Source organism: Salmo salar, chromosome ssa01 (genome assembly GCF_905237065.1).
Source record: "Salmo salar chromosome ssa01, Ssal_v3.1, whole genome shotgun sequence".
Taxonomy (NCBI): domain Eukaryota; kingdom Metazoa; phylum Chordata; class Actinopteri; order Salmoniformes; family Salmonidae; genus Salmo; species Salmo salar.
Genome location: NC_059442.1, coordinates 121,240,156 through 121,266,740, shown reverse-complemented (window position 1 = coordinate 121,266,740; position 26,585 = coordinate 121,240,156). Strand labels below are relative to the sequence as shown.

The 26,585-nt window shown below is 42.0% G+C and overlaps 1 protein-coding gene across 3 annotated transcripts in view; it reads left to right on the top strand.

Moving 5' to 3' along the window:
- Nucleotides 1-26,585, top strand: part of LOC106560538 (neurogenic locus notch homolog protein 1) — a 69,891-nt gene that overhangs the window by 4,125 nt on the left and 39,181 nt on the right. For all 3 annotated transcript variants that reach the window (XM_014123540.2, XM_014123523.2, XM_014123531.2), the window contains exons 3-4: nucleotides 11,490-11,752; nucleotides 21,211-21,549. In XM_014123540.2, coding sequence (XP_013979015.1) covers nucleotides 11,490-11,752; nucleotides 21,211-21,549 — 602 coding nt within the window. The remainder of the gene's footprint in view (nucleotides 1-11,489; nucleotides 11,753-21,210; nucleotides 21,550-26,585) is intronic.

The window sequence follows — 26,585 nt, the reverse complement described above, 5'->3', positions numbered from 1 at the left end:
GTTTGACAAGTAGTATGGAACTGCGGCTCGGAGTATTGTTTCTTCATTGTATGTAATGTATTCCCAGTGAATTTGGTGATGTTTTTTCAGAATTTTGTAATTGAAGTTATGTTGGGCTCCCAAGTGGCGCAGCGGTCTAGGGCACTGCATCTCAGTGCTTGAGACACCATGGTTTGAATCCAGGCTGTATCACAACCGGATGTGATTAGGAGTCCCATAGGGCGGCGCACAATTGGCCCAGCGTCGTCCGGGTTTGGCCGGTATAGGCCGTCATTGTAAGTAAGAATTTGTTCTTAGCCTCTTCTCACCAATATGCAATGGTGGCGCCTGGCGCGAAATACGAAAACCTTACAAATGCTATAATTTCAATTTCTCAAACATATGACTATTTTACACCATTTGAAAGATAAGACTCTCCTTTATCTAACCACATTGTCCGATTTCAAAAAGGCTTTACAGCGAAAGCAAAACATTAGATTATGTCAGGAGAGTACCCTGCCAGAAATAATCACACACCCATTTTTCAAGCAAGCATATATGTCACAAAAACCAAAACCACAGCTAAATGCAGAACTAACCTTTTGATGATCTTCATCAGATGACACTCCTAGGACATTGTTATACAATACATGCATGTTTTGTTCAATCAAGTTAATATTTATATCAAAAACCAGCATGTTTTGTTCAGAACTAGCATACCCACCAAAAACTTCCGGTGAATTTACTAAATTACTCACGATAAACGTTGACAAAAAAACATAATTATTTTAAGAATTATAGATACAGAACTCCCTTATGCAATCGCGGTGTCAGATTTTAAAATAGCTTTTCGGTGAAAGCACATTTTGCAATATTCTGAGTATATAGCCCGGCCATCACGGCTAGCTATTTTGACACCCACCTAGTTTGGCACTCACCAAACTCAGATTTACTATAAGAAAAATTGGATTACCTTTGCTGTTCTTCGTCAGAATGCACTCCCAGGACTTCTACTTCAACAACCAATGTTGTTTTGGTTCCAAATAATCCATAGTTATATCCAAATAGCTCCGTTTTGTTCGTGCGTTCAAGTCACTATCCGAAGGGTGACGCGCATTTCGTGACAAGAAAATTCAAAATATTCCATTACCATACTTCGAAGCATGTCAAACGCTGTTTAAAATCAATTTTTATGCGATTTTTCAAATACAATAGCGATAATATTCCAACCTGGGAGACGTTGTATCCGTTGAAACACTGAAAGAAAAACATGGAGTCGTCACATGCACACGTGCGCCAGTGTCATTGTCCTCAGAAGGACCACTCTCCAAAACCCCTGCTGTTTTTCACCCAGAGACTGCAGAGCTATCATTCCACGTTCTGGCACCTTCCTAGAGCCAATGGAAGCCTTAGAAAATTTCACGTTACAGCAGAGATCCTGTATTTTCAATAGAGAGGCTATAGAAGGGCAAGAAATGGTCAGACAGGGCACTTCCCATATAGAATCTTCTCAGGTTTTGGCCTGCCATTTGAGTTCTGTTATACTCATAGACACCATTCAAACAGTTTTAGAAGCTTTAGGGTGTTTTCTATCCAAATCAAATAATTATATGCATATTCTTAAATAAAGGTTACATATATACAAAAAAAACATGGCTGAGAGCAATGACTGTATCTCTGAACCTTCTACAGCTCTCCTTTATGTGTAATTTTTACAGAGCTTGTCTCAGACCTCACACGTGCCTGTTGGACACCCTGTGGTTGACTCACTACGATATGAGGACTGGAGGTGAGGCCAACCGCTCTACCCTTCCCAGGGGTACAGCCAGAGGCAATTGGCAAAACCGTGTCTTTCTTTGCCTCCCATGCAGACTTCAGTTTCCACTGCTTTTTAAAATATTTTTTATTTATTTCACCTTTTATTTAACCAGGTAGGCCAGTTGAGAACAAGTTCTCATATACAACTGCGACCTGGCCAAGATAAAGCAAAGCAGTGCGACACAAACAGAGTTTCACATGGGATAAACAATCGTACAGTCAACAACATAATAGAAAGAATCTATGTACAGTGTCTGCAAATGTAGTAAGATTAAGGAGGTAAGGCAATAAATAGGCCATAGTGGCAAAATAATTTCAATTTAGCATTAACACTGGAGGGAGTGATGTGCAGATGATGATGTGCAAGTAGAGATACTGGGGTGCAAAAGAGCAACAAATAATAATATGGGGATGAGGTAACATGATAAGTAAACAAAAAAAACTCAATACATCATGCAGTATAACGTTTTTGGTTGTGTCGGGCTTGCTTACACTATAATTGCTACTATATGTTTGGAGAGAGTTGTGTTTGTGCGAAATAGACAAAGAAAGAGAAAGACAGAGGTGGAGTCTGTGTGTGCGCGTGTCTGCCTATGTGTGTTCCCCATCCCCTCACTGTAATGGATCTTCTTTGTCCTAAAGTCAGCCCCCCCCCCCACGCTGTAAAACCATCAGGCCTCGGCAACAGACCCCAGCAACAGGTCTCTCCCAGCAATGCAATGTTCCCTCAGGGCCAGAGCAGATGCTTCCCTGACCCCTGACCCCAAACACATTTGTGACTTTGGGCCAGCCCCCTCTCCCCCTATAGGGCCTGATCTGCCATCTGCCACTGAGAGTGACTTTAGCCTCCTACACAAAAACAGCCCCCAACTCCCACCTTTTTTTTCCCCCTCCTTTACACAACGTAGTGCACTGGGCCTTTATTAGTCCTTTATTAGAGGGCCGATATAGCAGTCTGTAGCGCGGATAAAAAAAAAACATTCTGGTGTGTATGCCTAGTTAAATAAAATAAAAGTACATGTCTGTGCATGAAGAAGTGTGGCACTTGTGGCTTTTACCGTCATGCTGTTTGTTGCCACTGCTCAGGTAAACGCCGTCCTTTCCCTCTCCCCACACCACCACCCACTTTCTTACTTGATCAACCTCTGCTCTTCTTTTTCCGCCCTTTCAGCATTATGTTTGTATTCAAATAACATTTTATTTGTCACATTCGCCAGCAGCATACCACCCTGCAGCCCACTGCTGGCTTGCTTCTGAAGCTACGCAGGGTTGGTCCTGGTTGGTCCCTGGATGGGAGACCAGATGCTGCTGGAAGTGGTGTTGAAGGGCCAGTAAGAGGCACCCTTCCTCTGGTTTAAACAAATATCCCAATACCCCAGGGCAGTGATTGGGGACATAACATTGCCCTGTGTAGGGTGCTGTCTTTTGGATCGGATGTTATTAAACAGGTGTCCTGACTCTCTGTGTTCACTAAAGATCCCATGGCACTTATTGTAAGAGTAGGGGTGTTAACCCCGGTGTCCTGGCTAAATTCCCAATCTGGCCCTCATGTGGTCACCTAATCATCCCCAGCTTACAATTGGTTCATTCTTCCCCCTTCCTCTCCCCTATATTCCCCAGGTTGTTGCTGTAAATCGGGTGGCAGGTAGCCTAGTGGTAAGAGCGTTGGGCTAGTAACCGAAAGGTTGCTAGTTTGAATCCCTGAGCTAACAAGAACAAATTCTTATTTACAATGATGGCCTAGGAACATTGGGTTAACTGCCTTGTTCGGAGGCAGAACGACAGATTGAAGATCTGTCGTTCTGCCTCCGAACAAGGCAGTTAACCCAATGTTCCTAGGCCATCATTGTAAATAAGAATTTGTTCTTGCCTAGTTAAATAAAGGTTAAAAAAAAGTGGGGTTAGTCGAGGTAATATGTCGGTAAGGGTAACGTGACTATACATAATAAACAGTAGCAGAAGCGTAAGTGTACATTGAGCATGTGCAAAAAAACATCTGAATCAAGAAATCTGCCATTAGCTTAGATTTTTTTGCATAGGTCTTAGTTTTGAAATTGTACATCTAGCTAAGATGTTTGGTGCAAGTGAAAAGAAAGTGCATGAAATCTAGTTGTCTCTCATTGAATGACAACACTTCATGTTCCCACTGCTACTAGTAGTACTGTTGATCAATCACTGACGATGGGGCGTAGAATAAGCTACCATTTTGAGCGAGCGTTGCTCCTTTTTATTTTCAATAAATATTGATTACCCATTTATTTTTCGTCTCCATCTGCAAATCGTCCTTCTAAAAGGTAGGCTATATCCTACATGTAAATGTAGCTCAAGAGAAAGTGCAAGTATCCGCTCTCATCATTCTTGCTGCTTTAAATTCAGTAGCCATATGTTTGTGAATAGCTGCGTGTGGTATTAATTCGAATTGTATTCTATACCTTATGCATGGACGGAGAGAACGGGGGAGCTATCTTTCCAAGGAAATTAACTTCCTCAATATGATTAGGATATAGTTTACTGCATTGTCTAGAAATACATATTGATCACCTATATTTGTCTCAGTCTGAAAATCGCCCCACTCCAAAAAGGTAGGCTATAAAATAGCTCAAGAGAAAGTGCAAGATTCCGCTCTCTCATCTTCAAACTACGTCTAGACTATTGGCTGATATAGCACAGCAATAACCTAATATAATGGGCCATGTGAGAATCTCTGGTAATTTAACCTATTTCTTTGGTTGTTTTTGCACATTTTGATATTGCCTATAGGGCACACAATTGCTGGGACAATGGCTGACTAGTGATTGGGTTCGGGACCAGTTCTTGTGGTAGTGGGTGGGCGTCAGACAGAAGTTATGAAAAGCTGCGGGTGTAGGCGGGATGAAGAAATCCGTCCTGCCCAAACCTCAGGCTCGGGGTAAAACTTGGTAAAACTCCAATGGAAATTCAGCACTTGGGAACGGTTCGGGTCGTGAAAGGAGTGCGGGCCCTTGAGACTTAAAAGCCAATAAAAGCCCAACACCTGCCCACACGCTTGGCGCTTGACCCTGACAAATGAAGAGCAGCATTCGCATACATTGCAGGCAGCATTCCTTGAATCGTGGAGGAGCATCGCAGAGGCTAAACGCGTTCCTCTGAACACAATCTTAGAGGGGGTTTTGCATACTCCCGTAATAAATAGACCTTCGCTTGAAAAATGAGAAAAGGCAGCAATAGTACTGCTTGTCCATCTTGAGACGCCGTAGCCATTTTACAATTCCTAATAATAGTCAAAGATAACTCAATCTGTAATTCATTTTGATGTTTTTGCCGAGAAGATCTTAGTCGTGCAATTTTATATCTAACGAAGATGTTGGTGCAGTATTTCTCAAGTGAAAAATTTGCATGAAAACAAGTTGAATGTTTGAATGACAACAAACACTTCATTGAAGAATCTCTACTGTTGACCAATGAAGGGGCATAGACTTCAGCTTGCCTCAATTTTTTGTGTGTACATGAACAGTCAAAATAACCTTTGACAAAGAACAAAACAAACAAAAACATAAAAATGTCATCATGATAAACTCAGCAAAAAAATAAACGTCCCTTTTTCAGCACCCTGTCTTTCAAAGATAATTCGTAAAAATCCAAATAACTTCACAGATCTTCATTGTAAAGGGTTTAAACACTGTTTCCCATGCTTGTTCAATGAACCATAAAAAATGTATGAACATACACCTGTGGAACGGTCATTAAGAACTAACAGCTTACAGACGGTAGGCAATTAAGGTCACAGTTATGAAAACTTAGGACACTAAAGAGGCCTTTCTACTGACTCTGAAAAACACCAAAAGAAAGCTGCCCAGGGTCCCTGCTCATCTGCATGAACGTGCCTTAGGCATGCTGCAAGGAGGCATGAGGACTGCAGATGTGGCCGGGGCAATAAATTGCAATGTCCGTACTGTGAGACGCCTAAGACAGCGCTACAGGGAGACAGGACGGACAGCTGATCGTCCTCGCAGTGGCCGACCATGTGTTATAACACATGCACAGGATTGGTACATCCGTACATCACACCTGCGGGACTAGTACAGGACGGCAACAACAACTGCCCAAGTTACACCAGGAACGCACAATCCCTCCATCAGTGCTCAAACTGTCCTCAATAGGCTGAGAGAGGCTGGACTGAGGGCTGGTAGGCCTGTTGTAAGGCAGGTCCTCACCAGACATCACCGGCAACAATGTCACCTATGGGCACAAACCCACCGTTGCTGGACCAGACAAGACTGGCAAAAAGTGTTCATCACTGACGAGTCCCGGTTCTGTCTCACCAGGGGTGATGGTCGGATTCGCGTTTATCGTCGAAGGAATGAGCGTTACACCGAGGCCTGTACTCTGGAGCGGGATCGATTTGGAGGTGGAAGGTCCATCATTGTCTGGGGCGGTGTGTCACAGCATCATCGGACTGAGCTTGTTGTCATTGCAGGCAATCTCAACGCTGTGCGTTACAGGGAAGACATCCTCCTCCCTCATGTGGTACCCTTCCTGCAGGCTCATCCTGACATGACCCTCCACACAAGGTCTTGAGATAACTGCTCACTTTGCAGAATCCCTGCTACTGAGGTCTTTCCCATGAGGGCACACTGATGTGGTCTGTATGTAGTGCCACAAACGGTAAATTGGCACACCACATTTGAAGACGTGGAACAAACAAAGAGATTCCACTGACGTTCCCTACAATGACTCAGTCACTCCAGAGATTGAGTGGAGGTAGTGTGAAAGTGACCAGGGGCCTCATTCATAAACGCTGCATAGGCACAAAAGGTGTACGCCACTTTCTAAAAAAAACGGTTGGGATTTATAAAAAAATAAATAAAATTACTTGACGTGAGAATGTGCTGTCCTCCATGGACACTTTGACCCATACGTACGCACCTAAACTGGAGAAATGTGAAACTGCGACTCCAATGGCAGAAGGATGAAACTCGAGAAACGCCTTTAAATTGATACCATTGTGTAAAATAAATAGAAATATTACTTCTCACATATTATATATGAAGAGTTCCCTGGAGTGCACACAAAAAACAACACAAAAACATGATTTAGGATAATAAATACAAACGGAGATATCTGTTCTTGCAAAAGAACCCCTCAAATATGTTTTAGAGTTTAATCGGGAATCATATTTAATTGAATCTGTAATTATTAAACGATACTTGCATGTTATGAAATGTATTCTCATAAATAATAAGGTGAACAGTAGGACAAATTACATTTAAACTGATGCCGTTTTCGATGCCTCAGGCGGGAAGATACAAGTGCACAGTTTCATATATTGTTATCACATGTTCGTTGTGCAGAACTGTCAATGTGATAATGGCCCTGTCATTGTCAGTTACACTCAGGGTAATTACCATACCTGAAGGTGTTACGCAATTGGGTAGCTTTGACAATCAAACGGGTGGGTATAAAAAGGCATGCAATTACAATGTGTAATGACGCACAATGGCTGCTTTGGCACTGTTGGAAGATTTGGCAAATGGAAGAATTCGGAGAGAGCGAATTTTCAGAGACCAGCAAGATTTACTGGCCAATGATGAGTGGCTTATGAGCCGGTTCCAATTACCAAGCGCTGTTCTCTTGGATCTCTGCGCTGTAGAGGGCCCAGATTTACAGAGAAGCACGCGCAGAAACCAAGCCGCGCCTGTCCCACTTCAACTCCTTGGCAACCTTGTTAATAGCGTCGATGGTGTCTCTTTGCGTTTGCAGGACTGCATCTGTGAGGACACGGCCGATTGGAGGGTTGTGACGCACGAGGTGCAGTGGAGACGCCAGGGCTGGGTGCACCCAGCTCCTGCTCAGCTGCAGCACCACCAACCCCGCTGGAACATGCAGTGACTAAAAACAATAGAAAATATCACAATTGTTTGTCTAAATAATTGTTTAAACAACTTGAATGCATTTGGTTTACTCTTTTCAAACGAGGGAACACTAATTACATACCTGGCTCATCCGGTGCGTCTGCATGTCCGTGTCCCCCTCCACCTCCTTCACTATTCCACTCCACTCAGAAGGGATTCCCCAAATAATACTGGCAAGTCGCTCATCAAGGGGGTTGAGCTCCGGTGTCCCCTTTCCCCCGCCCGTGGCACAAACACTGTCTGTGTAAGGCTATGCACCTTTTGGCCTCCACTTTTGTCAGACCACTTCTTTTTTTATTTCTGAGAGGGTCCGACCTTCTGAGCCAGCAGCATTCACAGCGTCCGCCACATGCTGCCACTCTAATGCCTTTTTGGAATTGTAATGCCCACACTGTGTCCACCAAACAATATTTTTTTCTTGCTTCAACCTCCCCTACAAGAACTTCCTTTTCTTTTTTCAGTCTTCCTGTTGGGATTTGCCGTCATTGTCGTTATGCAGTCAGTATGGATGAATATTAATTAGGGGCGTTTCACTGACTATTTATATGCAACTATGAGCATTAAAAAGGTGGGACAAGACGCTTGCTCACGTGCGACAAATTTCGAGTTGAATGTGATTTATAAAGAGAAACCGGCGTGGGACGTGCGTGCGCACTGTGTTATGAATCAGAATATTTTTGTGCATAAGCACCGTCTGTGTTCCGTCCGTACGCCACCTTTTGACGTGAATCCTCCGCACAGTTTTATAAATGAGGCACCAGGTGTGCTTCATTTAGACCAAACTCCTTGTAAGACAAAACTCCCTCAGACCAAACTAATATCGATAGAAGTGGAGGGAAGGATGTGAAGCCATAAGGTGAGCGTTCTGTTTTGGGGATGATCCATGTCGAAAGGCTTCAAATAAAAGAGCTATTCTTGGAACCTGAGGTGGAGGACAGAATACATGGGCGACCCCCCCCCCCCTCCCCTTCCTGCTCCTGCAGGAAGGAGCAGCGTAAACAAGTCAGTAAAACCATGTCCTGTTATAAACCCAAACCTAATCCCTAATAGTTTGATCCAGATGCGTTTTAGCTTGGTCCTCTAAACCAACCTATATAGAATTTTGCCACCAGTTGATCCATCATAAAACATTGACTTAAATGGGAATATGTTCTATTAATTTAGCTGAGAAGTTAGCTGAACTGAAGTATGCATATCTGGACCAGGCTAAGCCCCATCACGGTCCATTATAACTCTCTCTAAACCTTTGACCTGTCAGGTCTCTGACAGAGTCTGTCTGAAATCTATCCCAGTATATTTGAGTCAAACTCCACCTCATAACTGCCATCTGTGTCATGGGCCCAATCTCTGGATCACTTTATCTAGAATGACTTGAGTCATTTGTAAATTCCTCAAAATAAGTAAAAGGGTGATCAGATGATGTACTAAATGTCCTTTGACATTTCTGCTGCTGACACCTGCCCACCTCTGATGGAACTCAGCACCATCACATCAATCAAACCACACACTGAAACTAGGGCACACTTTTCCCAAGACAATCTAGCTACCTTACCTAATTACTGTTCCACATAAACTGTTGGGGTCATTTCAGCAAACCATAATACCCACCATTTTGTTCTGAAAACATTTCTGTAGTTAAAAAGAGATAAGATTAGCATTCCTGCAACATTATTATGTTGGAATATAATTTGATCTCTGAGAAATTAAACCGAGTTAGACATGAGTGGTGGAACTGAGAGGTTGGATAAGATATAATGAGCATGGCTAGAGGCTCTACAGTGAAATAAGCCAATAAACACTAACCAGAACAGCAATGGACAAGGTATGTTGACATTAAGGAGAGGCATGCTTAGCCAAATGATCAAAAGGGTCCAGTGAGTAGTGAGGTCGGTTGCGGTCACAGCGATTAAGACAGCTAGCCGGGACATGGGTAGTAAGTTGGCAGAAGATGGTCTGTTATTAGCCACCTTGTGCGTTTCTGTCGGTAGATTAGTGGGGTTCCATGTGGTAGAGGGGACCAATCCAATTGGCAATATAGTTATAGTGGCCCAAGAAAATTGTCCGATAGACCTATTCAGATAGCAGTCGATAAGACCGCTAACTATTAGCTGGCCGCAGATGGGCGTTCAGGTTACGTCGCGACGGAGGGGCCAGTTGGATAATTCCCTCGGGCAGATAACGTCGGTAGTCCAGTTGTGAAGGCCCGATGGGGCTCCGCATCGGCAGTAAAACGGATCCGGATAGGTGATTGTAGCCCAGGAGTGTAGGCTTTAGGCTACTCCTCTAGCAGCTTACTAGCTAGCTGGCTAAAAACAGCACGCAACCTCACCTTTTAGCTTCCCACATGTGAAATAATTTGATTTATAATTAAATAATATGCCCTGGCAAAAATGATTATACTTACCAGTGTAACCTACAACATTATCCCAGTTGGATATAAGCTAAACATAGAATGTCATCATGTTTGGTCACAGAGAAAAGCATTACCATTTGAATTACCATTTGAATATAGCCTGGAATTGTGTAGTTATACTTCTAAACAAAATACCTTTTTGGGGTGAATTGTAATAAGGCTACAATGTTGTTTGGTTTATTATTTGAGCAGTCCCAGAGATTATATTTGGTTATCAATACATATCCTATAAAGATCAGATCAAGGAACCAAGTGAGTTTGGTGGTAAAATTCAGCTTAATTGCCTACACAACACTGCCCCCACGGTTGTACAAGGAATTATATGTTGCTTTTGTGCGTACTGCAAGGAGACCTCCTTTTGTGACAAAATGCGTCCGCCATCTAGAGGACAGCATCCCCCTCTAGAGGACAGAGAGGAGGGGAGAGGGGGAAGAGGTGTGCCTAACAGCTGCCTTCATTAACATGCGCACCTGCTCCCTGTGGAGATTCTACGAGGCCAACAGATGCCCTCTCTGACATGCATAGACACACTTACTCACTCTATCTCTCTCCCTCTCTCACACACACACACACACACACACACAGATTGTCTCGATCGCAGTCTAGATCTCTTAGTATAAACGCTAGATTATTACAGTGATGCCTAGTCAGACTAGTTTCCCCCTGCCAACCACATCTGCTGCCAGGGTTTGGATGGGGGTGAGGGTCTTTCTGGGAATAAAGAGGGTGTCTCATGATGTGATGTGTGTGGGCGGGGAGGGGGGGGTTGGACTAGGAGACTGTTGCTGTGTGTCTGTGGTGGGAGTGTGGAGGGGCACAGAGGGGCTTAGTAGCCTTAATGTGGTGCTCCGTGTCTGGGCAGCTGGGCCGATCAGGGCCCCTTGATCTCTAGGGTCATGACGGGATGAGGGTGGACAGCCTGGGTTAGAAAAGGTAGCTGGGAACGGGATGGCACAGCGAGACTGTCCCCAAATCCTGTTTTTGGTGGCGTCTGTTGTCCCAGCAGAGTGTGTTTTCAAAGTTCTGAGGGACATTTAATCCAGGGAGACACACTATGAAAACAGTCCACCCTGGCCTGGCTCTCGCTCCATCCCTCCCTCCCTTGCAGGGCTCCGGTGGGCCTCTGTTGAGCGGGAAACTGATAGGGCCACTATCCACACCCATCCTCTTGCTTCCCTCCACTCCTGGCTCGTTAGTATCATGTGTTGATATAGCGTTTGGGGAGATACAATTCTATTGTACTGCAAGAGAATCTGCAATGGAATTCCATCATATCCTATCCTCATATTCTCTACATACATTTATACCATTTGTGACTGCTTTAGACAGTTTTGGACTGCTGTCCACTTGTTTCGACCGCCTCTGTCATTGGTCTCCTTTCTCTCCAGGTGTACAAGTGACTACGTGGGTAGCCGCTGCCAGTACTCCAACCCCTGCAACCCCTCACCATGCCGCAATGGGGGAGAGTGCCGCGCCGTATCCCACGGCAACACTTTTGAGTTCCACTGCAAATGTCGACTGGGATTCTCCGACCAGCTGTGCCTGACGCCTACCAACCATGCCTGCATGAGCTCGCCCTGTCGCAATGGAGGGACTTGTGACCTGATCACGCTCTCCGACTACCGCTGCCGCTGCCCGCCCGGATGGTCAGGTAAGATATTAAGATGTATATTTTGAAGGTACTTTCTGATTTTAGTGAACAGATACAGGGACACGGTGACAGTAGGGAAAGATACACTATATATACAAAAGTATCTATGTGGACACCCCTTTACATTTGTGGATTTGGCTATTTCAGCCACAGCCAGTTCGTCAAATTTCTGCCCTGCTCGAGCTGCCCCGGTCAACTGTAAATGCTGTTATTGTGAAGTGGAAACGTCTAGGAGAAACAACGGCTCAGCTGTGAAGTGGTAGGCCACACAAGCTCACAGAACGGGACCGCTGAGTGCTGAAGCGTCGAAAAAATCATCTGTCCTCGGTTGCAACACTCACTACCGAGTTCCAAACTGCCTCTGGAAGCAACGTCAGCACAAGAACTGTTTGGCGGGAAAGTCATAAAATGGATTTCAATGGCCGAGCAGCCACACACAAGCCTAAGATCCCCATGCGCAATGCCAAGCATCTGCTGGAGTGTTGTAAAGCTTGCCGCCATTGGACTCTGGAGCCGTGGAAACACGTTCTCTGGAGTGATGAAACACGCGTCACAATCTGGCAGTCTGACAGACAAATCTGGGTTTGGGAGATGCCAGGAAAACGCTACCTTCCCGACTGCGTAGTGCCAACTGTAAAGTTTGGTGGAGGAAGATTAATGGTCTGGGGCTCTTTTTCATGCTTCAGGCTAGGCCCCTTAGTTCCAGTGAAGGGAAATCTTAACGCCACAACATACAATGACATTCTTGACAATTCTGTGATTTAACCTTTTTTTTTTTTGGCAACAATTTCGGGAAGGCCCCCCTCCTGTTACAGCATGACAATACCCCCGTGCACAAAGCGAGATTCATACAGAAATGGTTGGTCGAGATCAGTTTGGAAGAACTTGACTGGCCTGCATAGAGCCCTTACCCCAACCCCATCGAACACCTTTGGGATGAATTGGAACGCCGACTGCGACCCAGGCCTAATCGCCCAACATGAATGCCTCACCTCACTAATGCTCTTGTGGCTGAATGGAAGCAAGTCCCCGCAGCCATGTTCCAACATCTAGTGGAAAGCCTTCCCAGAAGAGTGAAGGCTGTTATAGCAGCAATGGGGGGACCAGCTCCTTGTTAATGCCCAGGACTTTGGAATGAGATGTTTGACGAGCAGGTGTCTACATACTTTTGGTCATGTAGAGTAGGTTGTTTCAAAGGGCAATAGGCTGGGTTCAAACTAATGCCGACACTGTAGACGCGTGCCAGAGGTTGCAGCATTACCGCTAGCTCTAGCCAGGACAGACAAGGTTTTAAGACGCTGTGTTAGGGGCCAGAACATTTTCCTGGTCAGGTCTCATGGTATTGAATTCACAACTTGATTATTCCCTCTGGAGTAATTTGATGCTCGTCATTGGAGTGCACCCAGCTGGCACATTTGGTTCCTTGGAGTTTTTTGGAATGTAAGTTTTGGGTTTTCCATTGGTTCTGGGAACGAAGCCATAAACGTCTTGACAGGTGAAACAGATATATTTTTTTAACATTCTGAGATGGGCAGTGAACATTTCTCCTGTTCTAGGAGCCTTCATTTTTAAGTTGCAGGGAGGTTCAGAATTTTTTTTTTCCTGGAATGTTTGATTAACATTCTGAGAATGGTTATTTGTAGGTTTTTAAATAACTTCCCTAACTTCCACTGAATGTTTCAATAAGACTTTTAATAATACTGCTAGCTTAGTTTGGGTTGTTTTGAATTCCAAGCACAGATATGACACGTGTCAATTATTTTTGCTTAGACATTAATCATGCACACAATTCTTTTGTGACATGCCGTCAATGAGATTCAAACCTATACCTCTTCTGTCCTCATATCCAATGGAAGTAGTCCAATGTGCCACCGGGATGGAGCAAGCATGCCATGTTTTTGTTTTTACTCATACAAAGCTGTTAATGTTAGTCTATTCAAACAGACCCCATTTCAAAGGAAAAAAGCACTCATTAGTGGACTCGACCGACATACCTGAAAACACTTAACAGGATAGAGAGTTATGTTGATGCTGAGAAGGGAATGCATATATTTTTGTTAGGTACATGTGTGAGAACTCCACCAGTCCTATTTATGATATTGTTTACAAAGATTATACCATTTTTTATTTAAAAAAATTAATAATGATTTTTTTGAAATCAATTAGTATATTTGAGTTTAACCATAGTATTTGTTGTAATATTTGTTCTGTATTTTCGGGTGGATTAAACTGAAATTACAAGCAGCTTTCTATGGCTTGTTTCAAAAATAGCTATATTTTGGAGATTGTTATTTGAAAATTAAATAATGTGAGAGGGGTATTAAAGGGGGGAAATGGCCATTCTTGGAAATGGGGTAAGAAATTCTTACTAATCTACTTGAGAACCAGTTCGATTTAAGTGCAACGTTTGTATGACTGAAGCCTTTAGTGAGTGGTCTAATGCTTTAATATTTAATCATTTCTGCCCTCCGAATTCATATTCATTATATATAGTTGAAGTCGGAAACTTACATACACTTAGGTTGGAGTGATTAAAACTTGTTTTTCAACCACTCCACACATTTCTTGTTAACAAACTATAGTTTTGGCAAGTCGGTTAGGACGTCTACTTTGTGCATGACACAAGTAATTTTTCCAACAATTGTTTACAGACAGATTATTTCACTTATAATTCACTGTATCACAATTCCAGTGGGTCAGAAGTTTACATACACTAAGTTGACTGTGCCTTTAAACAGCTTGGAAAATTCCCGAAAATGATGTCATAGCTTTAGAAGCTTCTGATAGGCTAATTGACATCATTTGAGTCAGACCTTCACAAGTCTGGTTCATCCTTGGGAGCAATTTCCAAACGCCTGAAGGTACCACGTTAATCTGTACAAACAATAGTACGCAAGTATAAACACCATGGGACCACACAGCCGTAATACCGCTCAGAAAGGAGACGCGTTCTGTCTCCTAGAGATTAATGTATTTTGGTGCAAAAAGTGCAAATCAATCCCAGAACATCAGCAAAGGACCTTGTGAAGATGCTGGAGGAAACGGGTACAAAAGTATCTATATCCACAGTAAAACGAGTCTTACATCGACATAACCTGAAAGGTCGCTGAGCAAGGAATAAGCGACAGCTCCAAAACCGGCATAAAAAAAGCCAGACTACTGTTTGCAACTGTACATGGGGACAAAGATCGCACTTTTTGGAGAAATGTCCTCTGGTCTGATGAAACAAAAATAGAACTGTTTGGCCATAATGACCATCGTTATGTTTGGAGGAAAAAGGGGGAGGCTTGCAAGCCAAAGAACACCATCCCAACCGTGAAGCACGGGGGTGGCAGCATCATGTTGTGGGGGTGCTTTGCTGCAGGAGGGACTGGCGCACTTCACAAAATAGATGGCATCATGAGGGAGGAAAATTATGTGCATATATTGAAGCAAAATCTCAAGACATCAGTCAGGAAGTTAAAGCTTGGTCGCAAATGGGTCTTCCAAATGGACAATGACCCCAAGCATACTTCCAAAGTTGTGGCAAAATGGCTTTAGGACAACAAAGTCAAGGTATTGGAGTGGCCATCACAAAGACCTGACTTCAATCCTGTAGAAACTTGCAGAACTGAAAAATGTGTACGAGCAAGGAGGCCTACAAACCTGACTCAGTTACACCAGATCTGTCTGGAGGAATGGGCCAAAATTCACCCAACTTATTGTGAGAGGCTTGTGGAAGGCTACCCGAAATGTTTGACCCAAGTTAAACAATTTAAAGGCATTGCTACCAAATCCTAATTGAGTGTATGTAAACTTCTGACCCACTGGGAATGTGATGAAAGAAATAAAATCTGAAATAAATAATTCTCTCTACTATTATTCTGACATTTCATTCTTAAAATAAAGTGGTGATCCTAACTGACCTGAGCCAGGGACTTTTTACTAGGGTTAAATATCAGGAATTGTGAAAAACTGAGGTTAAATGTATTTGGCTAAGGTGTATGTAAACTTCCGACTTTAACTGTATATATTTACAAGCCCATATAATTTAGTTTGGCTTGCCATTCCAAATAAAATGTAATATTTTTTGCTCATATAGTAAAAAAACAAGTCGCTAGGTGTAGGCAAGGCCATAAGTAAATAGGTGAACTAGGATATGACTAAAGAGTTCATCAAGGTGATTTTTTTCTTTCACGTAGATAAGTATTTTCGGTTCCTTGGTAGCAAGATCTTATCTATTTTTGCTAACTTTCTATTAAAATGTATTTTATTGAGATAATTTGTTCATTTTTGGCATATGAACACAGAGTATTATTGGTAAACTACAGGGTAATGTAAAAGTTGTATATTTTAGTGATCCAATACGTAATGTAGCACTTTATCTAGATCCTCCAAGGCTGTGGACGGATCCAAATTGTGGATACATTTTTTTATATATTTTTTTAATCATCAGCCTACAATGACACCTTTTGTTTTGTTGCCGTGGGTTTCTAGCTCCTTGATATTATTGTTGGATCTGATTTGAATAGCTGACACATCGATGGTCATAACAAATAGATATGCCGATAGTGGACAACCTTGTTTTAATACTTTCTGAGAAGTAGCCATTATTTACTATTTTACACCTAGGGTTACTATACATTACTTTAACCCATTGAAATTTTCCAGGCATTTATATATAAATTCCAGTCGTACTTTGTCAAAAGCCTTTTCAAAGTCAGCTGTGAATACCAGGCCTGGTTTCACAGATTTTTCATAGTGTTCTATTGTTTCCAGTACTTGTCTTATATTATCTCCAATGTATCGTCCATGTAAAAAACTTGTCTGATTAGGATGAATAATATCCGACAAAACCTTTTTTATTCTATGCGCTATGCATTTTGCTAGAACTGAAGTGTAAGGGGCTTCCAATTTCTTTTATGGACTGGATCTTTATATTTCACACTTGAGCCCTGTTTCAGTAATAATGAAATCAGACTTTCTTGTTGAGTATCTGATAATCTACCATTTTTATAGAACTGGTTAAAACATGCTAATAACGGTGCTCTGAGTACATCAAAAAAGGTTTGGTATACCTCAACTGCCTAGAAGACCAGCATTCCTGAGTTGCCTCTTCACTGTTGACGATTAGACTGGTGTTTTGCAGGTACTATTTAATGAAGCTGCCAGTTGAGGACTTGTGAGGTGTCTGTTTCTCAAACTAAACACTCTGTTTGTTTATAGTCCAATAATATATTTAAAACCATCCATCTACCTTGTGGATCTGTTTGAACAATTTGCACAGTCGGATCAAAATTATTGTTCATTAATATCATCACCCCTTTTGAGTTTCTTTTCCCATGGGAGATGTATATTTCGTCCACCACCCAGTCCTTTTTCCACACAATTTCATCTAAATTTGTTGAATGAGTTTCCTGTAAACAAAATATATTATATTCCTTCTCTTTTAGCCAGGTAAATACTGATCATCTTTTCTTATTTTCTGCTAAGCCATTACAATTATAAATGGCAATGCTTATTTCACCATTTACCATAATGAGATACAAGTTTAAATTATATTTATCATAATATATGTTTATAAACTTACCATTAAAAAGTACCATAATGATTGTGTGTCCATATAGCTGTACCATGACATTTGCACTGCTACTAGGTAAACCTAGAATTGTTGATCAATGGGTCTTTAGCTAAGTCCAGCTAACCTTTTGATATGCTGATCACTTTTTATTTTTTTTTACGTTTAGTTATGCTGATGTCAGTTATTATTTGTTCTTCCGCTCTTATTAATAGATGGAGTCCAGACAGGCTATTTTAGGAAACTTTAGATTAGGCCTATAGTGTAATGCTAAAATAATGTAGCATATCAAATGAATTGACAAGGAAAGTTTGAAGGGGGAGATGGAGAGACAGCTATAGTATTACTAGTGATGTTGGTGATGTCATGATTATCCCAGCATGTGCCTTATTCCAGAGGAAGATTTGCATTGAATTAGTTTTTCCTAAATGCCTCATGTAATTCTTTCTTTTTTAAATTCAGTTGAGTCTATGCCGGAAGCCTGGTGGTTTTTATTCTAGGCGTAAGGATATTTCAACATCATGTCGAAATGATAAAAGGCTACCCTGATCACTCGTGCTTGGCTGCCAAAGTATAGGTGTCCCCATAGGGTTAGTATTTAAATTGAGGTAATGTGATCATAATCATTATTTTAGCGATCCACGTTAGACGTCCCTCCTAGTCAAAAGGCTCTCGATCCTGCTGATGTGAACTGCTGGACGGTGCACTTGCATTTGATATGCATTTTTGGATAAGACGAGCTCAGTGAGGAATTGGGGATTCCCTGCTTTGCAATCTGTTGCCTACGTCAACAGCCACTGTCAGCCAGTTTCATTAAATAGACCTAGGCACTACTTTTTTATTGCACATTTAATTATAACTGATGATTTGGAGATGTTCAACTTCAATTAATTGGCACAAAACGGGCGTCAGACAATTTTTTTGTCTATGGCTTGCACAGACGTTGGCTTACTCTGGCTTACACAGATGTTGGTCGCCTAAATTGTAGTAGGCTAGGTCTAATATACAGGCTAGCATATGAATGGTGGATTAATAGTCCAGCCTATTAATAAACTTCTAATTTACACATCTCTGTCTTCACTGTTCCCTTCTTGCGCAATTCATGCATCTCCACTGGCCATCTCTCTTCCATCCTCTCTCCCTCTCTCTCTCTCTTCCATCCTCTCGCCCTTGCTGGATCGAATCCCTGAGCTGAAAAGGTACAAATCTGTCATTCTGCCCCTGAGCAAGGCAGTTAACCCACTGTTCCCCGGGCCCCGAAGACGTGGATGTCGATTAAGGCAGCACCCCGCACCTCTCTGATTCAGAGAAGAAACATTTCAGTTGAATGCATTCAGTTGTACAACTTACTAGGTATCCCCTTTCCCTTTCATTTCCCTCTTTCTTCCTATCTCTTCCTCTCTCTATTCCTCTCTCTATTCCCCTCTCTCTTCTTCCTCTCTCTTCTTCCTCTCTCTTCTTCCTCTCTCTCTTCCATCCTCTTATACAGTGGGGGAAAAAAGTATTTTATCCCCTGCTGATTTTGTACGTTTGCCCACTGACAAAGAAAGGATCAGTCTATAATTTTAATGGTAGGTTTATTTGAACAGTTAGAGACAGAATAACAACAAAAATATCCAGAAAAACGCATGTCAGAAATTTTTGAAATTGATTTGCATTTTAATGAGGGATATAAGTATTTGACCCCCCTCTCAATCAGAAAGATTTATGGCTCCCAGGTGTCTTTTATACAGGTAACGAGCTGAGATTAGGAGCACACTCTTAAAGGGAGTGCTCCTAACCGCAGCTTGTTACCTGTAAAAAAAGACACCTGTCCACAGAAGCAATCAATCAATCAGATTCCAAACTCTCCACCATGGCCAAGACCAAAGACCTCTCCAAGGATGTCAGGGACAAGATTGTAGACCTACACAAGGCTGGAATGGGCTACAAGACCATCGCCAAGCAGCTTGGTGAGAAGGTGACAACATTTGGTGCGATTATTCGCAAATGGAAGAAACACAAAAGAACTGTCAATATCCCTCGGCCTGGGGCTCCATGCAAGATCTCACCTTGTGGGGATGCAATGATCATGAGAACGGTGAGGAATCAGCCCAGAACTACACGGGAGGATCTTGTCAATGATCTCAAGGCAGCTGGGACCATAGTCACCAAGAAAACAATTGGTAACACACTACGCCGTGAAGGACTGAAATCCTGCAGCGACCGCAATGTCCCCCTGCTCAAGAAAGCACATATACATGCCCGTCTGAAGTTTGCCAATGAACATCTGAATGACTCAGAGGACAACTGGTGAAAGTGTTGTGGTCAGATGAGACCAAAATGGAGCTCTTTGACATCAACTCAACTCGCCGTGTTTGGAGGAGGAGGAATGCTGCCTATGACCCCAAGAACAACATCTCCACCGTCAAACATGGAGGTGGAAACGTTATGCTTTGGGGTGTTTTTCTGCTAAGGGGACAGGACAACTTCACCGCATCAAAGGGACGATGGACGGGGCCATGTACCATCAAATCTTGGGTGAGAACCTTCTTCCCTCAGCCAGGGCATTGAAAATGGGTTGTGGATGGGTATTCCAGCATGACAATGACCCAAAACACACGGCCAAGGCAACAAATGAGTGGCTCAAGAAGAAGCACTTTAAGGTCCTGGAGTGGCCTAGCCAGTCTCCAGACCTTAATCCCATAGAAAATCTGTGGAGGGAGCTGAAGGTTCGAGTTGCCAAATGTCAGCCTCGAAACCTTAATGACTTGGAGAAGATCTGCAAAGAGGAGTGGGACAAAATCCCTCCTGAGATGTGTGCAAACCTGGTGGCCAACCACAGGAAACGTCTGACCTCTGTGATTGCCAACAAGGGTTTTGCCACCAAGTACTAAGTCATGTTTTGCAGAGGGGTCAAATACTTATTTCCCTCATTAAAATGCAAATCATTTTATAACATTTTTGACATGTGTTTTTCTGGATTTTTGTGTTGTTATTCTGTCTCTCACTGTTCAAATAAACCTACTATTAAAATGATAGACTGATCATTTCTTTGTAAGTGGGCAAACGTACAAAATCAGCAGGGGATCAAATACTTTTTTCCCCCACTGTAGCTATTGAATCAGTAGCCTAGCCCAATTCGTGTCCCAGAAGTAGCAATATAGTTTGGTCACTTATTTTGAGCAATTACATTTATTTGAGGAAAGGGGCACCTTGCTCTTGCTTGCTGGATATAGAATAGGCTACTGCTTTCACAATGAACTGGCAGGGAACTTTCTCTGGTGTGTTGTGATCACATTGGCTGGTGGTAAAAATGCAATAAACGGGTGTCTTCTGTTCTCCACACGCCCAATGTTTATGTTTATAAACACATGTATTATGTCAGCATGCCCAATGTTACAATGTTTCCAATCAAATGTATAAATTAAGTTTACGTTTTCCTATCAATTGAATTTGCATAAATATTGTGATTAGATGATAGCTGGGGTTAATGAATCAGGATCAAATCCTCTGATCTCCTCGAGCCCATTAATGATACAATGTTCATATTTGAAGATTGCCGAAAGGCCAGTCTCTTTGGGAAATGATAGGAGTGGAATGTAGTAGCTGAACAGAGACTGCAACCAGGCTAATGAGATACCAAGAAAATAATGTTTATTTTTTCAAGTTCCTTAAATGTGTTCAAAAGCCAATCAACTATCCTACACCATTTCCAGGAGGTTGTGGGAAGGTTGTATGCAAAATAACCATAGGACAACCATGCTATCACCAAGCTTTACCATATGGTTTTCAGATCATTATGTGCTAGCTGGGTATGGCCTAAATGAAGTAACCAAATTAAATACTTGTTCATGCAGGTATGTTTGATGTTATTTCATTGTTTGTTCTTTGTTGTCATCTGATCCTCCTCCTCCTCTAGGGAAGACATGCCAGATTGCCAACCCCTGTGCATCCAACCCCTGTGCCAACGGTGGACAGTGCTCACCCTTCGAGTCCCACTACATCTGCGCGTGCCTGCCCGCCTTTCATGGCCAGACCTGCAAGCAGGACGTCAATGAGTGTGCCCAGATGTCGTCACCCTGTCACAACGGGGGCATGTGTGTGAATGAGGTGGGCTCCTACCACTGCCGCTGCCCCCAGGAGTACACGGGTGCCAACTGCGAGACCCCCTACATGCCCTGCAGCCCCTCTCCCTGCCACAATGGGGGCACTTGCGTGCAGAAGGGGGACACCACCTATGACTGCAGCTGCCTGCCAGGTAACCCTTCACCCCTTTGCTCAAATCTATTAAAATACTTTATCTGTGCCTGTTTGAGCCTGCCTGGCATTGACTTTTCAATAATTTGTGTTTACCAAAGAGGTACGTACTGTTAGGAATTGATTAATAGATAGCTGTTGTAGCTTGGATGTGATTGGTGGATATAGGGCATTGCTAGTCTCTGGTTTCTGCTGGCAGGATATTATTGCACAGACGTTTCCCAGCTAACACATTTAGTTCCTTGGAAGTTGTGGGAACTTACGTTTTTGGTTTCCCATTGGTTCGGGGAATGAAACCATAAGTTTCCTGACCTGTAAAACTGAACTTTTTTAAATGTTCTGAAAACGGAAGGGAAAATTTTGCCTGTTCTGGGAACGTTAATTTATAGGTTGCTGGGAGGTTCTGAAAACATGCCTTTAAATAGACCCATGATGAAACCTGTAGGAAACGTTATGGTGAAGTACTGAAATTCACACAGAAGAATGTTGTTTCTTAACGTTCTCTGAAATATTTTAGAACATTCTCAAAGTCAAACCAGTTGGAGAACGTGCCTTGAATATTATCCCCAAATTTTTTTTTTGTCAAGTTAACCTCTTACATCTAGATGTTCCGCTAGCGGAACACCTGCTCCAATAACCAATGATAGGTGTGGCGCGAATTACAAATTCCTCAAAAATACAAAAACTTCAATTTTTCAAACATATGACTATTTTACAGCATTTTAAAGACAAGACTCTCCTTTATCGAACCACACTGTCCGATTTCAAAAAGGCTTTACAGCGAAAGCAAAACATTAGATTACGTCAGCAGAGTACCCAGCCAGAAATAATCAGACACCCATTTTTCAAGCTAGCATATAATGTCACAAAAAACAAAACCACAGCTAAATGCAGCACTAACCTTTGATCTTCATCAGATGACACACCTAGGACATTATGTTATACAATACATGCATGTTTTGTTCAATCAAGTTCATATTTATATCAAAAACCAGCTTTTTACATTAGCATGTGACGTTCAGAACTAGCATACCCACCGAAAACTTCCAGTGAATTTACTAAATTACTCACGATAAACGTTCACAAAAAGCATAACAATTATTTTAAGAATTATAAATACAGAACTCCTTTGTGCAATCGAGGTGTCCGATTTTAAAATAGCTTTTCGGTGAAAGCACATTTTGCAATATTCTGAGTAGATAGCCCAGCCATCACGGCTAGCTATTTAGACACCCACCAAGTTTAGCCCTGACCAAACTCCGATTTACTATTAGAAAAGTTTGATTACCTTTAATGTTCTTCGTCAGAATGCACTCCCAGGACTGCTACTTCAATAACAAATGTTGGTTTGGTTCAAAATAATCCATAGTTATATCCAAATAGCGCCGTTTTGTTTGTGCGTTCAAGACACTATCCGAAGTGTAAATAAGGGTCACGCGCACGATGCATTTCGTGACAAAAAAATTCTAAATATTCCATTACCGTACTTCGAAGCATGTCAACCGCTGTTTAAAATCAATTTTTATGCCATTTTTCTCGTAAAAAAGCGATAATATTCCGACCGGAAAGCGTGTTTACGTACAAAAGAGAGAGAAAATAAAAGCATGGGATCCCCTCGTGCACGAGCCTGAGTCTCATAGTACTGTGACTGGCCGCTATCCAAACGCGCTAATGTTTTTCAGCCAGGGGCTGCCTCGATATCATTCAGCTTTTTGCCGCCTTCTGAGAGCCCATGGGAGCCGTAGGAAGTGTCACGTAACAGCAGAGATCCCCTGTATTGGATAGAGATAATCAAGAAGGCCAAGAAATGGTCAGACAGGGTACTTCCTGTACAGAATCTTCTCAGGTTTTGGCCTGCCATTTGAGTTCTGTTATACTCACAGACACCATTCAAACAGTTTTAGAAACTTTGGAGTGTTTTCTATCCAAAGCTAATAATTATATGCATATTCTAGTTTCTGGGCAGGAGTAATAATCAGATTAAATCGGGTACGTTTTTTATCCGGCCGTGAAAATACTGCCCCCTAGCCATAACAGGTTAAATGTGTTGAGAATGTTCTAAGGCCAAGCAACCATCCTGCACCATTCCTAGAAAGTTGTGCAAAGGTTGTATGCAAAACAATCATAGGACAAGCACGCTCTCACCAAGCTCTAAGAAACATATGGTTCTACGAATGCTATGTGCTAGCTGGGTTCCCCCTGATAACTAACACACCACACACACACACACACACACACACACACACACACACACACACACACACACACACACACATGTTTTCTGTTTCCAAACGGTTTGACAAGCCAATTGTGATAACCCCTTGGTGGGAGAACTACAGTTGTAGAGCTATTGTGTAAGATAGTGATTAATGGTGGTTTGGGCTGTTATGGTGAAAGTATTACCGCCACACCAGCAGTCACACGTCCCGTGTGGCTCAGTTGGTAGAGCATGGTGTTTGCAACGCCAGGGTTGTGGGTTCGATTCCCACGGGGGGCCAATACGAAGATTTTTTTTATTTTTATTTTTAATGAAATGTATGCATTCACTACTGTAAGTCGCGTCTGCTAAAGAGCGTCTGCTAAATGACTAAAATGTAAATTCCACCTGACCGTTTAGTCACAGTAACTAGGCTTCTCCAAAACTGCGCTCTGATGCTACTGGTGGTCATTGGTAGCCTATTAGTGCTTGCTAACTGCCAGTTGGTAATGGCCTGGTACTCGGTGATCTATTGTCCCTCTAATCACGCTGACATCAATACAAATGCAATCGAAAATCAAATCAAACACTTCATGAGAGCCCATGAGCTCATGTTGCGCAACATTTATATAGACTATGCAATTGAGTGGGAACAGATTTTTGATGGCCTCTACTAATAAGAAGATCCCATCAGCTTTCTGCAGGCTAGGCCTGCTATATTTATTTCTCAAATGTCCTAATATTAAGCACATTGCTTTCGCTTTACAACAGGAGTATAGCCTTCCTGGTAGGCATGAAAATGAACCACTGGAAAAGCGTCCTCCATTCGCTATTTAAGTGCATTTTTTCTTCCTGCCCTTGTTCTGACAGGTGCATGATAATGGTCTATTCTAAATAAAAAATAATTTCACCCATACAGTACCAGTCAAAGGTTTATACAAACCTACTCATTCAAGGGTTTTTCTTTATTTTTACTATTTTCTACATTGTATAATAATAGTGAAGACATCAAAACTATGAAATAACATATATGGAATCGGGATGTAACCAAAAAAGTGTTAAACAAATCAAAATATATTTGAGATTTTTCAAAGTAGCCACTCTTTGCCTTGATGACAGCTTTGCACACTTTTAGAATTCTCTGAACCAGCTTCATGAGGAATACTTTAACAACATTCTTGAAGGAGTTCCCACATATGCTGAGCACTTGTTGGCTGCTTTTCCTTCACTCTGCGGTCCAACTCATCCCAAACCATCTCAATTGGGTTGAGGTCGGGTGATTGTGGAGGCCAGGTCATCTGATGCAACATCCAATTTTCACACGGGAATTGGATGTTGCATAACTTTGTTAATTAAATAAAGAAAATAAGTATACTTTTGGTTTTGTTATTTGTAAACCCAGGTTCCCTTTATCTAATATTAGGTTTTGGTTGATGATCTAAAAAAATATGCAAAAAATGCAGAAAATCAGAAAGGGTGGAAATGCTTTTTCACGGCACTGTAGCCTATAGGCCTAGGACCCCTGGAACACAGTTACAGAGCACATAGCCTACAGAGCCTAGTGAAACGTGTTCATCTAAGCCCAGTCATTGCGCAATCGCATTAGAAAATAGAGTTTTGGATGGCCACTATTTAAGTGATCCTAGGATTCTTTTGCTGCTATATTTGTTGTTCAATTCTTAAAATAAAGCACATGAATCCGCTTTACAACTTGGCATACATAGGCGGCGCGTGAGTTTCAAGTTTGGGGAAGCAAATTTTCACCGTAAAAATTCCCCTTAATAAAAAAGTATTCCATGCATTATCGCATTTGCAGGCTTATGTAAGATAGCATACTGTTTGTAAAGTGATGAGTAGATTGGATGTTCATAATTTAGGCAAATAATATAACTCAATCACTGTTCGCAAAAAACAACTGTTCAATGCATAGCTGAGCACTTATAGTGTAGATTAGGCCTAGGCTATATCGGATACTGTACATTTCTTTCTTTGCATGGGAAAGTGTTGCCTTTTTATAAACACATTTCATACAATTCTACTACACATTATATGACTGGAGACATTAGCATAATCTTTTTTATTCAACAAATTACAAGTTAGCCTCTCTAGGGTATGTGGGACGAAATCGTCCCACCTACTCAACAGCCAGTGGAATCCCGTGGCGCGTTATTCAAATACCTTAGAAATGCTATTACTTCAATTTCTCAAACATATGACTATTTTACACCATTTTAAAGACAAGACTCTCGTTAATCTAACCACACTGTCCGATTTCAAAAAGGCTTTACAACGAAAGCAAAACATTAGATTATGTCAGCAGAGTACCCAGCCAGAAATAATCAGACACCCATTTTTCAAGCTAGCATATAATGTCACATAAACCCAAACCACAGCTAAATGCAGCACTAACCTTTGATGATCTTCATCAGATGACACTCCTAGGACATTATGTTATACAATACATGCATGTTTTGTTCAATCAAGTTCATATTTATATCAAAAACCAGCTTTTTACATTAGCATGTGATGTTCAGAACTAGCACATCCACCGCAAACTTCCGGTGAATTTACTAAATTACTCACGATAAACGTTCACAAAAAACAACAATTATTTTAAGAATTATAGATACAGAACTCCTTTATGCAATCGCTATGTCCGATTTTAAAATAGCTTTTCGGCAAAAGCACATTTTGCAATATTCTGAGTAGATAGCTCGCCATCACGGGCTAGCTATTTTGAACCGCACCAAGTTTGGCAGTCACCAAACTCAGATTTACTATAATAAAAATTGGATTACCTTTGCTGTTCTTCGTCAGAATGCACTCCCAGGACTTCTATT